Source organism: Myotis daubentonii, chromosome 18 (assembly GCF_963259705.1).
Source record: "Myotis daubentonii chromosome 18, mMyoDau2.1, whole genome shotgun sequence".
Classification (NCBI taxonomy): Eukaryota; Metazoa; Chordata; class Mammalia; order Chiroptera; family Vespertilionidae; genus Myotis; species Myotis daubentonii.
Genome location: NC_081857.1, coordinates 38,951,630 through 38,964,483, shown reverse-complemented (window position 1 = coordinate 38,964,483; position 12,854 = coordinate 38,951,630). Strand labels below are relative to the sequence as shown.

Below are 12,854 nucleotides of genomic sequence, written 5' to 3'. Positions count from 1 at the left end.
TCTCTCTCTCTCTCTCTCTCTCTCTCTCTCTCTCTCTCGTCCATTGGACAGTCAATCCTCTAAATAAAAACCCATAAGCATGAATGCATATAACTGTTCTCTTCATTACATGTAAAATGCCATATTGTTCATCATTGTGTCCCTAGTACCTAGCCAGCCACCTAACACATGATGTTCAAAAATGAAATATTGGCCCTAACAGGTTTGGCTCAGTGGATAGAGCGTCGGCCTGCGGACTGAAGGGTCCCAGGTTCGATTCCTGCTAGGGGCATGTACCTTGGTTGCGGGCACATCCCCAGTAGGAGGTGTGCAGGAGGCGGCTGGTCGATGTTTCTCTCTCATCGATGTTTCTAGCTCTCTATCCCTCTCCCTCCCTCTCTGTAAAAAATCAATAAAATGTATTTTTTTTAAAAATGAAATATTGGTTGAATCAATGACTGGACTCCAGTGAGCACAACTGCAACCTAGTAGAAATCTCATCAACCTGCCTGAGGTTGGAACCCTCTTCCCTATACATGGAAAAGCGCTGTGTGCTCAGCTCCATTGGACATTAATTGAACAGTATGCGCCAAGCACTCTGTGCTATCACCAAGAAAGATGAAAAATGAACAAGAAAACTACAAATATATATGATGCAGCATAGGTAGCTCTCCTCCCATTCCTCGAAGGCTACATAAGCTCAACATCTCTATCGAAGAATGAGCTTGTCTTTCAAAGAGAAAGTCAAGCATGAATGCCATACTTTCTTTCCATCTCAGAGAAGGGATGGAAGTCTTTCCTCAAGAATAACCCGTCTTCCCTGACCAGCCCTTCCTTGTGCCTCAGAGACCTGAGCCATGCTGTCATCCCCTGGACTCGCTTCCCTCACATTCCTTTATACCCATCTAACTACCACTCTATCCCCTTCCCTACAGAGCCGGGCTCTTCAAGGGTCACATTTACTATCTTTACTTCCTCCCCCTCCCCCTCCCCTTTTCAGTCTGGCCTCTGCCTCAAGCACCCGCAGAAACCACTATTGCTGGTGACCAATGATTTCTGAGGCGTGGTCGAGTGGATCCTTTCCAGACCTGGTCTTATCTGACCTCTGCAGTTTCTGGCACCATGATGCTGACTCTCTCAAATGAGGATGTGAGGGCGATCTGGCTGCGACATCTGTCACCCCATTGATCGCCAGGGCTGATTCGGCTGATCTGGCTGGCTAGGCGGGTGCCCCCCTCCTCCCTCACCGATCCATGTGCGTCCCTCCCGAAGCTGCGCGCTCGGTTGGTCGAAGAGGACGACCTGCTCCCCCCCCCCCCCCCCCAGGAGAGGACCGGTCTTCGGTCAAGGGTATGCGAGTAGCTGTGCTCCCCTGCTAGAACCTCCAAACAAGCTCAAATGTTCTCTCAACCCTCTGTGGGTCCGGCTCCTCCGAATTTCCTCCTGCCTTTAACTGTTGCTTCTCAGCTCTGCTCGGCATTCCAGGGGAGTTTCGTTTCTGCTTTCCTTACTCTCACATTTGCTGGATGAGCTCATTCCTTCCCGCGGCTTCAACCACCATATGGACACTGTGGTTTCCAGATGTACATCTTCAACCCAGAACTCTCAACCAACTGCCTGCTATTCATTCCCACTTAAATGTCCCCCAGGCACCACAAAAGCGACATCTACATCATTGATCTGAATCTCTCTCCCCAACCCTGTTTACCCCGAGGCCTCATTCAGTAAATGGTATCAATTAAGCCCCCAGGAACGAGGAGTCACCCTAGACTCATCCGCTCTCTTGGGCTCATATCCAGTCAGCCACAAAGTCCCATCAGTCCTGCCTTTTGCATCTCTCTTATCTGCAACTTATCGCCATCCCCTGCATCACTGCATTAGGTCCATTATCCTTCCTCCTGGAGTTTGCTGCCTCCGGAGGCTCCTGCCTCCTAGCTGAGCCCTCTTGTCTCACTCCCACCCCATCCAATCCACTGCCATTTGTGCTTTCTGAAACACCCATCTGTTGTGTCGCTCTAGACCAGTGGTTCTCAGCCTTCCTAATGCCGCGACCCTTTAATACAGTTCATGTTGTGGTGACCCCCAACCATAAAATTATTTTTGTTGCTACTTCATAACTGTAATTTTGCTACTGTTATGAATCGTATTGTAAATATCTGATATGCAGGATGTATTTTCATTGTTACAAATTGAACATAATTAAAGCATAATGATTAATCACAAAAACAATATGTAATTATATATGTGTTTTCCCATGGTCTTAGGTGACCCCTGTGAAAGGGTCGTTCTGCCCCCAAAGGGGTCGCGACCCACAGGTTGAGAACCGCTGCTCTAGTGCTTCAGATCCTGATGTGACTCCCAGCCCCTCCAGGATGAGATCCTAGCTCAGTGGCATGGTGCACACAGCACACCTAGCCCAGGAAGCTCATTCTCCAGCTCCTCTCTCTCCACTCCTCCTCCTCCTCCTCCTCCTCCTCCTCCTCCTCCTCCTCCTCCTCCTCGGCCCCAAACAGGTCACACTGTCTCCCCTCTTCAGGCGTCTGAGCACCTGCTGCTTCCTTTGTCTTGCTGGTGATCAGTGTCTGGTTCCTGTTTCTTTCTTCCCAACTCACATTTCACCTCCTCCCTCACCTGGCTCAGCTCACTCATATTTTGATGTCAAAACTCGCCTGCTCCCCTTTGAGCTCCCAGTTCTCCTGACACACTTCGTATAACTCACAACACACATGCTACTGTGCAGGCGTTATAGCTGTTGATGTTGTCAGTCTGGCTTTTCTACTAATTTATTTAGAGCAGGTGCTATACCTAATATATCTATATCTATAGCTGCTAATCTATAGCTCCTCAGTGTTTAGTGGTACCTGGCATATAGTAGATAATAAATGATGAATAAACCAAAAGGAGCTCTTTGATTTTATTATTAAGCCACAATGACTATTTAATTCTCCTTAGTTTGCACCACTTCAAACATCCCAGCCACTTCTATTAGATAAAGGATCATTTGAATTCCCAAGCCGCTGCCACGTTCCAGTTTTAACCAGAGGACAGAGATGGTGTGAAGACACATGACCTTTCAGAGGACTTTCTCCCCCTCCATATCTCATAGCCTTTTAGAGGGCCGCCTTCCAAACAGGGCAAAGGCTTGGCGACCCCTGGGCCTGTTTCAGCCCCATTACACCAATCTGCTTCGGAGAGAGAGCCCCTAGTTCCTCTGGTCTAGAGATTTACTTCTCTTTGCTCAAAAGCACCCCTGAAACGTTGACCGACCGGAACATGGGGACATGGAGGCAGGCAGGAAACCGACTTGTCCAGGACCTCAGTGTCCTCACCAGAGTCCTTTAAGTTCCCCCTCATGACAGAAAGAATGCCATGGCCACCAGGACTGCGCAAGAAGCTACAGTACCTTGGAAGCCCTCGGTTTCCGCGGGCCGGAATCATCGTTATTCAGCATTGGCTGCCGGAAAGGGTCTCGGGTGGGAGGCATGGTCAAATGAGAAGCTCTTGGGAGGAATGGGAGGCCGGCGCAGCCGCACACAAGCCTGCACACAGAGGATCGCGGGTCCCAATTGTTTGGAAGGCTCACTTTCGGTTGCCAGGCAACTGCCCACCGTCTATGACAGAATTCCTATCAAGAAGAGCGCCACCTGGCGGTCAAACGTGGGACGCCCCTCGGGAGGAAGTTACTGGGAAAACAGAGGGAAAGAGCCGCTGACCATACCCAAGGAGCCCTGGATTTGCCCTCCTGAACCTTAGGTGGAAAAACAGAGGCCTCCGGCATGCAGGACTAATGCAAAAGGCTTCAGCTAGCAAACGGAATCCTAAAAGATGACCCAGAAATGCCCTTCTCCCTCGCATCTAACAAAAGGATTTTTCAAAGCAGTTAGAGAATGGGGATGTCCAGAGATGGAACACTGCCGCCTAAGCAAACACTCCTTGCTTAAACCCGGTTTAACTATATGAATCTCAAGGCTTCGCATCAAGCCGGCCGCAAAGGCCCAGACGGATGTGGAGGGATGGACATGGAGCGGCTGTCTTTGCAGTAGGTAACACCTTCTAAGCCACTCGTGTAGGCTGTAACTTCTAGAAGAGAGACGACGTCTCCATCTTTCTAGCGCTTTACACTCAGGACGTGCTCAGTATCTGTCCACCGCCACGTCTGCAGAATCCAAGATGCTCATAGCGCACGGCCGGGGCCGCAAGGGCAGTGGGAAACATGAATTTGGTGGCGATGGCTCGGAGATGCTCCCGCCGCGTTCTTCACTCGTCCCCTTGTCCCTGGCGCGCACACTTCCACGCGGCGCGCGCACTTCCACGAGGCGCGCGCCAGCTGCGACGGCTGCCATGGCGACCGGCAGGTGAGCGGCAGAGCATCGCGTGGTCCCTACCCCACCCGCGCGCGGGAGGAACGAGAAGGCGGTTGACAAGGCGACGTGGGTAGGAGGAGACGAGGAAGGAGGGAGGAGGAAGGATGGGCGGCTTTGGCGTGGTGGCCTGGAGGTGACTGAAGTGAGCCCAGCCCCTTGCATCCTCCCCCTAGGAACCTCCCTCCCCTTTTTTTCCGCCTTCTGCCAGCGGGAGCAGCAGCTGCAGCACCTGAGTCGCGGCCGCCGCCAGCTCAGGACAACGCGATGGCTGATGCTGGGCGCAGCCTCCATCCCTCTGCCAGGGGCAGGGGAGGAACGGAGCGGCGCAGGCTCCGGCTCCTGCGGCTGCTGCTCTGGGTCGGGACCGCCTTCCAGGTGACCCAGGGAGCGGAACGGGAGCTTCACGCCTGCAAAGAGGTACTGTCCTCCCGGAACCGACCCCGCTTTGGTCAGAAAAATCTTGGATCCTGGTGGAGACCTTGGGGACCTAAGCACAGACAGTTTCAGAGGCCACGGAGTTTAGTTTTGGGGGGATGAAGATGGGCGGGGGGAGGGAGAGGAGCAGACTGGCTCATGGAGAGGCCAGCCCACTGGGGGGCTCACAGTCTTGGCAGGGAGCTCGGGGAGCAAGGTCCACCATCTGGGACTGGGCTCCGGACTCCGGGGAGAAGACATGAGCTGTTTTCCAGCTGGGGTGATGACCTTAAAAGTGGTTGAGAACAAAAGCTGATGTATGTGCAGAGGGGCGAAATAGAAAGTGGGCAAGGGGAGAAGCGGGGTGGGGAAGAAGTTAGGAAGGCCACAGGAGAGGAGCGGATGGGAGTCCTTGTGCCTTTATCTGGCTTCAGAAGGAGTGTGAAAGCAGGAGACATAGGAGAGGCACTGAAAGGTCTCGTCCCCTCTCCCCCCTCCTATCCAGCACCCAGTCACCTTGCTGGCTGCTGAAGGTAGAGCCTCTTTGTAGCTTTGCTTCCCCCTGTACTTGGCTTAGTGTTCCTGTCAGCACATGGCCCGCCTGTGGCCAGACTGAGTCCTATGACATCTCACTTTCCGCTAATCCCGACTATCCTTCTCTGACTCACCTGACATAGGTCATACGTCTTTTTCAAGGTGCTTCCAAAATGTTGTCAACATAATTCAGATAATAGGTAGTGAATGCCTTTCAGCCAAAAGTGCCTTTTGAACATTCTTTTTGGAGAGGTAGAAAAAGGTATTAAGGAGTAACAAAACTCAGTCGTTTCTATAATATTGAAATAACAATATTTGGTTGTGCTCTGAGTAACGTGTGTGTTTTTAACCATATGGCAGAGGCAGCAAGAAATATTTATAAGAACCGCACTGGGGAAGGCAAAACAAAAGTTGTCCTTTAGTTTCTGAGAAATGTGAAAGACTTCATAATATATCTATGCAAAAATAATCCAAAATGTCATACTTGGCTAAGGTTTTGAGAAGTTGAAATGTTATTGTTGTTGTTCCACTTATTTATGCATTTATTGGTTGTGTCTTGTATATGCCCTGAGTGGGGATCAAACCCGATACCTTGGCATATTAGGAAGAGAGGTTGAAATACTTCTTTTAAAGTTATCAGTACTAATTGGTTAGCAACCACAACCCCACCCCATATGGAAATATGTTATTATGGTGTTCTAACCATAGACTGTCTACAACATAACAGGTCGTGAAGAAGTAGGGAGGGAGAGAGGAGAGAATTTTTGTGTGAGTACAGATGTTTGACTTCATTCATGAATACGACACAAGTCAGTATGATTTTTGAAAATGTTTACCAATCCCAGTGACTACCAGCCCTGGGCCATCCCATATACAATCCCATTTCCACCCAGCCACTTTCTCTCCTGTTTAAGATAGAGCTGGGAACAGCATGATTTTGTTAGTGACTGTGGCTTACTGGCCTTGGTGGCTTATGGTCTTGAGCCAACTAAGGTAAACAGTCCCAACAAGCCCACTTGCCTAAGAATCCAACATGGGAGTCTCCTGAGTGGCAGGTAAGAATCTTACAGTTCAACTGCCACTGCTTGTTGAGATCCTTGTCAACATGCAAATTGCAGGCATTTAAGAGATTTAACATTTTGTATCATTTCGGTTTGGAGGCAGGGACGAATATTGATGCTTGAGAACTCTAACTGGGTTACACATTTTGCCTTTAGCCCTTTTGAATGACTGCCATTTGCCTAAATGAAATATCTTGCCACTGCAAGTGAGCTTAGGGCAAAGCTGTGGGACTCAACATTTCAGCACTCCAGTCCCTGCCTGTGACTTCCCACCCAGTGTTTGGATCTGTAGAATGGGCATTTCAGTAACACCCACCTCAAAAAGGATTGCTTTGAGGACTGAAAGGAAAACACAAGTAAAGCACAAATTAGAGTTACCTAACCCCCTTCCCCAGTCGGCTTCTTTACCATTGGATCCACACCCCAGGCCAGACTGAAAGTGGCTCAGGACTCATGCCCATTAGTCACGGGAGTCAGCAGGTCCTGTTTGCACTCCTTGAGCAAACAGTGGCGGCAGAACACCCTCCACTCCAAATCAATAAGGAAGCGGATAAACTCATTATCATAACAGTCTTCGCTTGGCAATAGGAACTGACCCAACTAGTTTCGGGGCTTCCAACCCTAAATGGTGAAAAACCAATTCAGGGTAGACTAGCCCTTCTCTGTGCTGTATCTGCATGTGAATTTTGTGAGTCTGTGGTGGGACTCTTATCAGGCCAAGGCTGACCCCCATGATAACAGGGCTGCTCCAGCCTTGTTTCTGAAACCTGATGCATCGCTCTGGATCTCGTCAGGGAACAGAGAGGTTTGGCTGCGGGCTACCCGCTTTTCTTACTCCTTAAACCAGGGAGTTCTAGATTTCTAACCCTGAGCTGGGGCTTGGCATTCCTTTCATAGTTTTCCAATCGTCAGGGTCACCAGTGGAACTAAACCTCCTGAATGGAGTTTGTCTTCACGAATCATTTCTTTAGTCCTGTGCTAGCCCAGGCTAAGTGCTGAATGAGAGGCCAAGGACCGAGCATTTCCTATAGCACGATGAACCCAAATCAAATTCGAGAGAAGCAGAACACGGCTTTTAATACATCTGCCTGGTCCTGAGGCTCCAGTGCTAACTGCCCCCAAACGGCCTTTCCAACCTACCCGGAAAAGCCCGGAGGGCTGAGGAATCTGGCAGACGTAGATTGGAATGAAATTGGTTGAATGAGTGATCCCACTTAGTAAGGATGCTAGTGGAGCAAGTTAATTAAACTTCTAACAGCCTCAAGATTACCAATCTGTAAACTGGGGATGGTAATACCTATCTCAGAGGCTGTTGTGAGGATTAAATTAGATAACACATGTTACGTGCCTAGTACATAGTCTTGGCGTGTCATAGATGCATAAGAAATAATGGTAGGCAGAAAAGGTAAATATACAAATAATGACATAAAAGTGATGAGATAAGGTTAACTGATGGCAAACAATGCAGGAGTGGCACGATAGAGGTTGACAGGAAAAGAAGACTTATCTAAACAGTTGGTACTTGACCTAGAATAATCAGTAGAATTTCAAAGGGTAGAGATGGAGTAAAGGTGCTTTCTAGATACAGGGAGGAGCCTGAGGAAAGGTCCACAGGTAGGAAATACACAAGAGTCTGAAAACTGCAAGAAGACGAGGTGGCTAAAATGTGGAGTGGGTGTGGGTCCACCAGAAATCAGGGTTGGAAGGTCAGAAACGAAGTGGAGAATCTGCTGAGAGTGGGTTAGCATGAGCATGAAGCAAACACGGCTGAGGCAGGCCAGAGGCTGAGAGCAGACTCCTCGGGAACCATCAAGGTCGGATGTTTAAAACATCCTGCCATATTTGGTGAAGAGAGAAAATTAAAATTCTCCCATTGTCATGAGGTACTTACAGGATAGCAAGATGGGATGTTTTTGTTTATTACCAGAGGGGCTAAAGAAGAACAGCTTCTTGAGATCTGAAGGCATTTACGAAGGCATTTTGTCTATTCTCCTGGCTCAAAGTAAGAGTATACTAAATCTCTAATAGTTATCTGACTTTACTTTAAAAAAGATTTTTAAATAACAAAAGCGACACCTTTCATTTGCAGAAAAATTGGAAAATATAGATAAATGAAAAGAAGATAGTAAAAATCACCTATAATCCTATCACTCTATCATTTTTTTTAAAAAAATGAATTATTGTAGACTTTTTTTTTTTTTTTTGAGAGAGTGGGGGGAGAGAGAAAAACATTGATTGGTTGCCTCCTATATGTAACTTCACTGGGGATGGAACCTAAAACCTAGGTATGTACCCTGACTGGGAATCAAACCCACAACCTTTTGGCATGGAACAACCAACTGAGCCACCTGGACAGGGTCACTCTATCATTTTTTTAGTTATATTTGTGAGAGAGAAACAGAATAGTGGTACAGTGTGGGATCTGGATAAAACTATTTCAGTTCAATTTCTAGCTCTTCCACTCAATTACTATGACCTTGGGAAATTTATTTAATCTCCTCCTGCCTCAGTTTCTTCATCATTAAAATGGGTATATTAATAGAGTCCACTTAATGACTATAGTATGACAGTTAAGTGAGTTAACACATGTACATTGCTTAGAATAGTTCCTGGTACATAGTAAATACTCAGTAAAAGTTGGCTGTTAGCCCTAACCGGTTTGGCTCAGTAGACAGAGTGTCAGCCTGAGGACTGAAGGATCCCGGGTTCGATTCCGGTCAAGAGCATGCACCTTGGTTGCAGGCACATCCCCAGTGGGGGGTGTGCAGAAAGCAGCTGATCGATGTTTCTCTCTCATCGATGTTTCTAACTCTCTATCCCTCTCTCTTCCTCTCTGTAAAAAATCAATAATATATATATATATAAAGTTGGCTGTTAGAATTAGATTTTTAGTGGAAGTATAATTTACATGATCTTATAGTGGTAAAAATTAAACATTTAATGGTGGTAAAAGTTGGTTGAATTGAAAAGGAACAAAGAGTAGATGGTGAGAGATATTCTGAGGAAAAGGTTGATAGAATTTGCTAAAGAGAAGAAGGAGACATAGCACTAAAGAGTCCAGAGTTGTGCTGTTTGGGTGTGGCTGCCCCCTGCCACCCATGGCTGTTAGCACTGGAAACGTGGCTAGTGCAGCTGAGGACATGAAATTGTAATTTTTTAAAATCTTAATTCATTTAAAGTTCAAGTTAAAATGGATACTCGGTTCCATTACTGAAAAATTATTACTCATGTTTGGAACAACTTGAGGATGTGAGCCTACCTTCTTAACCAAGTTTTATGAACTCTAAATGGTTGTAAAATATTCCTGTGTGCGACCACTTCACAATTTAAAAATTGACTCTCCTGCTGAGAGACGGTTGGGTTTCCTGTGTTTGGCCATTTCAAACAAGGCTGCTTTGAACATTGTGGAGCTGTCACCTGGTGAGCAGGTCCACATTTCTTGAAGGTGTAAGCCTAGCAGTGGGGTGCTGGGTTGTGGGGTGTGCACACATTCATCCTGACAAAAGAATGCCAGGTTGTTTCCCACATGAGGGAGCTGCCTTAGCTTACTCGTCACTGACCCCAGAGGCCGAGACTCCACGAAGGCCCTCGGGGCCGTTAGCCCCAGGCATGCTAAGCGAGGGCTCCACTGTGGGGCCACTGTCCCTTTGTAAATGATGCCATTTCTTCAGCGCTCTTGGGAGAAGGACCTGCTTTCCTAGAATTTTACAGTTTTCCCTCAGTTTTCAGTGTTTTCTGATTGGATGCATCCCAGCTCGGGTGGGTTTTCTTCCAATCTGGAAGCTGGACAGACATATTCACATTAGGGTCGCTCACCGAATGGAGTCTGGATGAAAGTTACCTCCAGTGGTGGGCTTCTGGAAACTGCTATCATCTGAGGGTAAAACAGAAGTGTCACTAGATAGGAGATGGCCACTGCTCTCCACTGTACCTGAGTAGTAATGGCTCTTGGGGAAATGCCCTTGGGCCATCTAACCCCATATCCAGACATGGTGGATTTAGTTACCTTTTACTTATTTATTTTTTAAATATTTTTTTGATTTCAGAGAGGAGGAGCAAGGGAGAGAGAGAGAGAGAAACATCAATGATGAGAGAGAATCATTGATCGGCTGTCTCCTGCATGCCCCACACTGGGGATTGAGCCTGCAACCCAGGCGTGGGCCCTGACTGGGAATGAAAACATGACCTGGTTCATGAGTCGACACTCAACCACTGAGCCACACTGGCCGGGCTTCAGTTACCTTTTAGCGTTTCCCTTTACATTCAGGATGAATCCTAAAATTAGGGGCTTAATGCTGCCTATACACTGGAGGAACTAACTTCTGAGAAAGGGACATTACCAGGGACTGTCTAGCCCTATGGAATTAGATAATTTCTGCCAATATAGATCTTGTTCCTACTCTGATTGTCCAATAGCAGAAGTCTTCCTTGCCTGTGTATTCCTTACTTTAAGGAAGATTGTTAGCTAGAGAGTCTTACATTCTTAATTTAGATGTGGCTTCTCTGCCCCAAATAACCTTTCAATGAAAAGGTAATCTGCATCAGCTAGTGTTTGCTGAGTAACAAACCACCCCAAGACAAACCACCTCAAAACAACTATTTTAGCCCACAATTCTGTAGGTCAAAGGGGTGGTTCTTTGGGTTTGGGGTAGCTTGACTGATCTGTGCTGGGCTGCCTTATGTGACTGTGGTCAGCTGGTGGGTCGACTACAAATTAGATAATCCAGGATGGCCTCGCTCACATGTCTGATAGTTGGTTGGGGTCCCCAGGTTCTCTTCCAGGTGACTCCTCATTCTCCAGCAGCTTAGACTCATTTACACAAGGTTTCAGAGTTGCAAGTGCAGTTAGACAGCAAGTCCCAATGCACAAGCTCTTTTCAAGACTCTGCTTGTGTCATGTTTGCTAATGTCCTATTGGTCAAAGTAAGTCACATGGTCATGCCATGAAATAGACTCCATCTCTTAATGGGAGGGCCTGCAGTCACATTCAAAGGGGCATACATATAGGGAAGGGAAGACTTTGTTGCCATTTTTACAGTACACCCCGTGAAAAGCAGAGTTGATACAAATAACCACTCCAACTGGCTTACAGTTGTAAACTTGGCTAAGTGCTGTGACAGGAAAGTGAAAGATATGATGAGAGATGATTACAATGAGAACTAATTTACAGTGTATCACAGAACTAGTTTCAGCATATTGCTGGAAAGAGGACAGCTGAGAATTTTGAATCACTATCTGCTGGTATAGATCACTGCTTCAGGAATACAGCAAGGAAATGGAGCCCAGCATAGAAATATCATGCTCAAGGCAAAGCACACAAAGTATTGATTTTGGAATGGGACTGACCTCCAGATTGCCTCGTTTCCTTTTGACCTACTGAATACTATTTTTAAATAGTTTTTTTTAATTTTTATAACAATGATAGATTCTCATTTTAAAAACAAGAAATTTATATTAAAAAAAACACCCCAAAAAACTTACCAAAATTTCATAACTGGTTAAAATCACTATAAATATTTTGTTACATCTTCCTATACTTCTGTTACTATACATGTATATGTATAGATATAACTATATAATTCTCATATTACATGTATTTCATAATGTTTTCTTCATTCTATAACGTGCAGAGGACACCTCTACAGGTCTCCTTCATCATTTTCAAGGCTGCACAAAGTTTTGTAGCATGTATATACTTTATTTAACCAACCAATTCAGATAGCTTCTAATTTTCATTAGTATACATATACTGAAGTGAATGCCTTTGCACATATAAACACTTGTTCAACTGTCATTCTGTTAACTCCTTAAGTTATGTTCCTAGAAGGGGGGATTTCCTGATCAAATATATATTATCCATATTATCCAATTTCTTCTTTGCACCAATTTTACTTCCCCTTAACTTTGGGTTCTGCCCCCCCTGCTCCCTTAACTTTGTATGCCTTCACCTTTTCTTATGCTATCAGTCATTTCAAACCTTAAGACACACACACACACACACACACACACACACACACACGCACACACACTTCTTGCTTGGCCCATAGCTGAAGAATTCCACCTGTTTCAAGAAGGACCCCAACTAAAGCTCCCAAGAGACCTCAGAGCATTTCTGGAAGCTATTCTACAGCACACAACATTAAACAATCCCTACATATTATTCTTTTTTAAAAAATATATATTTTTTGCCGAAACCGGTTTGGCTCAGTGGATAGAGCTTCGGCCTGCGGACTGAAAGGTCCCGGGTTCGATTCCGGTTAAGGGCATGTACCTGGGTTGCGGGCACTTCCCCAGTGGGGGATGTGCAGGAGGCAGCTGGTCGGTGTTTCTCTCCCATCGATGTTTCTGACTCTCTATCTCTCTCCCTTCCTCTCTGTAAAAAATCAATAAAATATATTTTTTAAAAAAAAAATATATATATATATATTTTTATTGATTTCAGAGAGGAAGGGAGAGGGAGAGGGAGAGAACATCAATGATGAGACAGAACCACACGCTCCAC

General features: G+C 46.3%; 2 protein-coding genes across 10 annotated transcripts in view; one reads left to right on the top strand and one right to left on the bottom strand.

Annotated features, from left to right (window-relative positions):
• The window catches only part of CFAP276 (cilia and flagella associated protein 276), a 45,243-nt gene that overhangs the window by 3,941 nt on the left and 28,448 nt on the right, over positions 1–12,854 (bottom strand). For 2 of the 4 annotated variants that reach the window (XM_059673845.1, XM_059673846.1), the window contains one exon: positions 10,169–10,226. The exons of 1 other annotated variant lie outside the window; for it this stretch is intronic. Coding sequence is in view for 1 of the 3 variants with exons in the window: in XM_059673849.1 (XP_059529832.1) it covers positions 3,383–3,463 (81 nt within the window). In the remaining 2 variants the exon portion in view is untranslated. Of the gene's footprint in view, positions 1–3,382; positions 3,498–10,168; positions 10,227–12,854 lie in introns of those variants that run through there. One more of the 4 variants, XM_059673849.1, reaches the window with a different exon arrangement.
• The window catches only part of ELAPOR1 (endosome-lysosome associated apoptosis and autophagy regulator 1), a 44,217-nt gene continuing 35,889 nt past the window's right edge, over positions 4,527–12,854 (top strand). For 5 of the 6 annotated variants that reach the window (XM_059673842.1, XM_059673843.1, XM_059673839.1 and 2 more), the window contains exon 1: positions 4,528–4,760. In XM_059673842.1, the coding sequence (XP_059529825.1) occupies positions 4,608–4,760 (153 nt within the window). In that variant the 5' untranslated portion in view covers positions 4,528–4,607. Of the gene's footprint in view, positions 4,761–12,854 lie in introns of all 6 variants that reach the window. The other variant, XM_059673838.1, reaches the window with a different exon arrangement.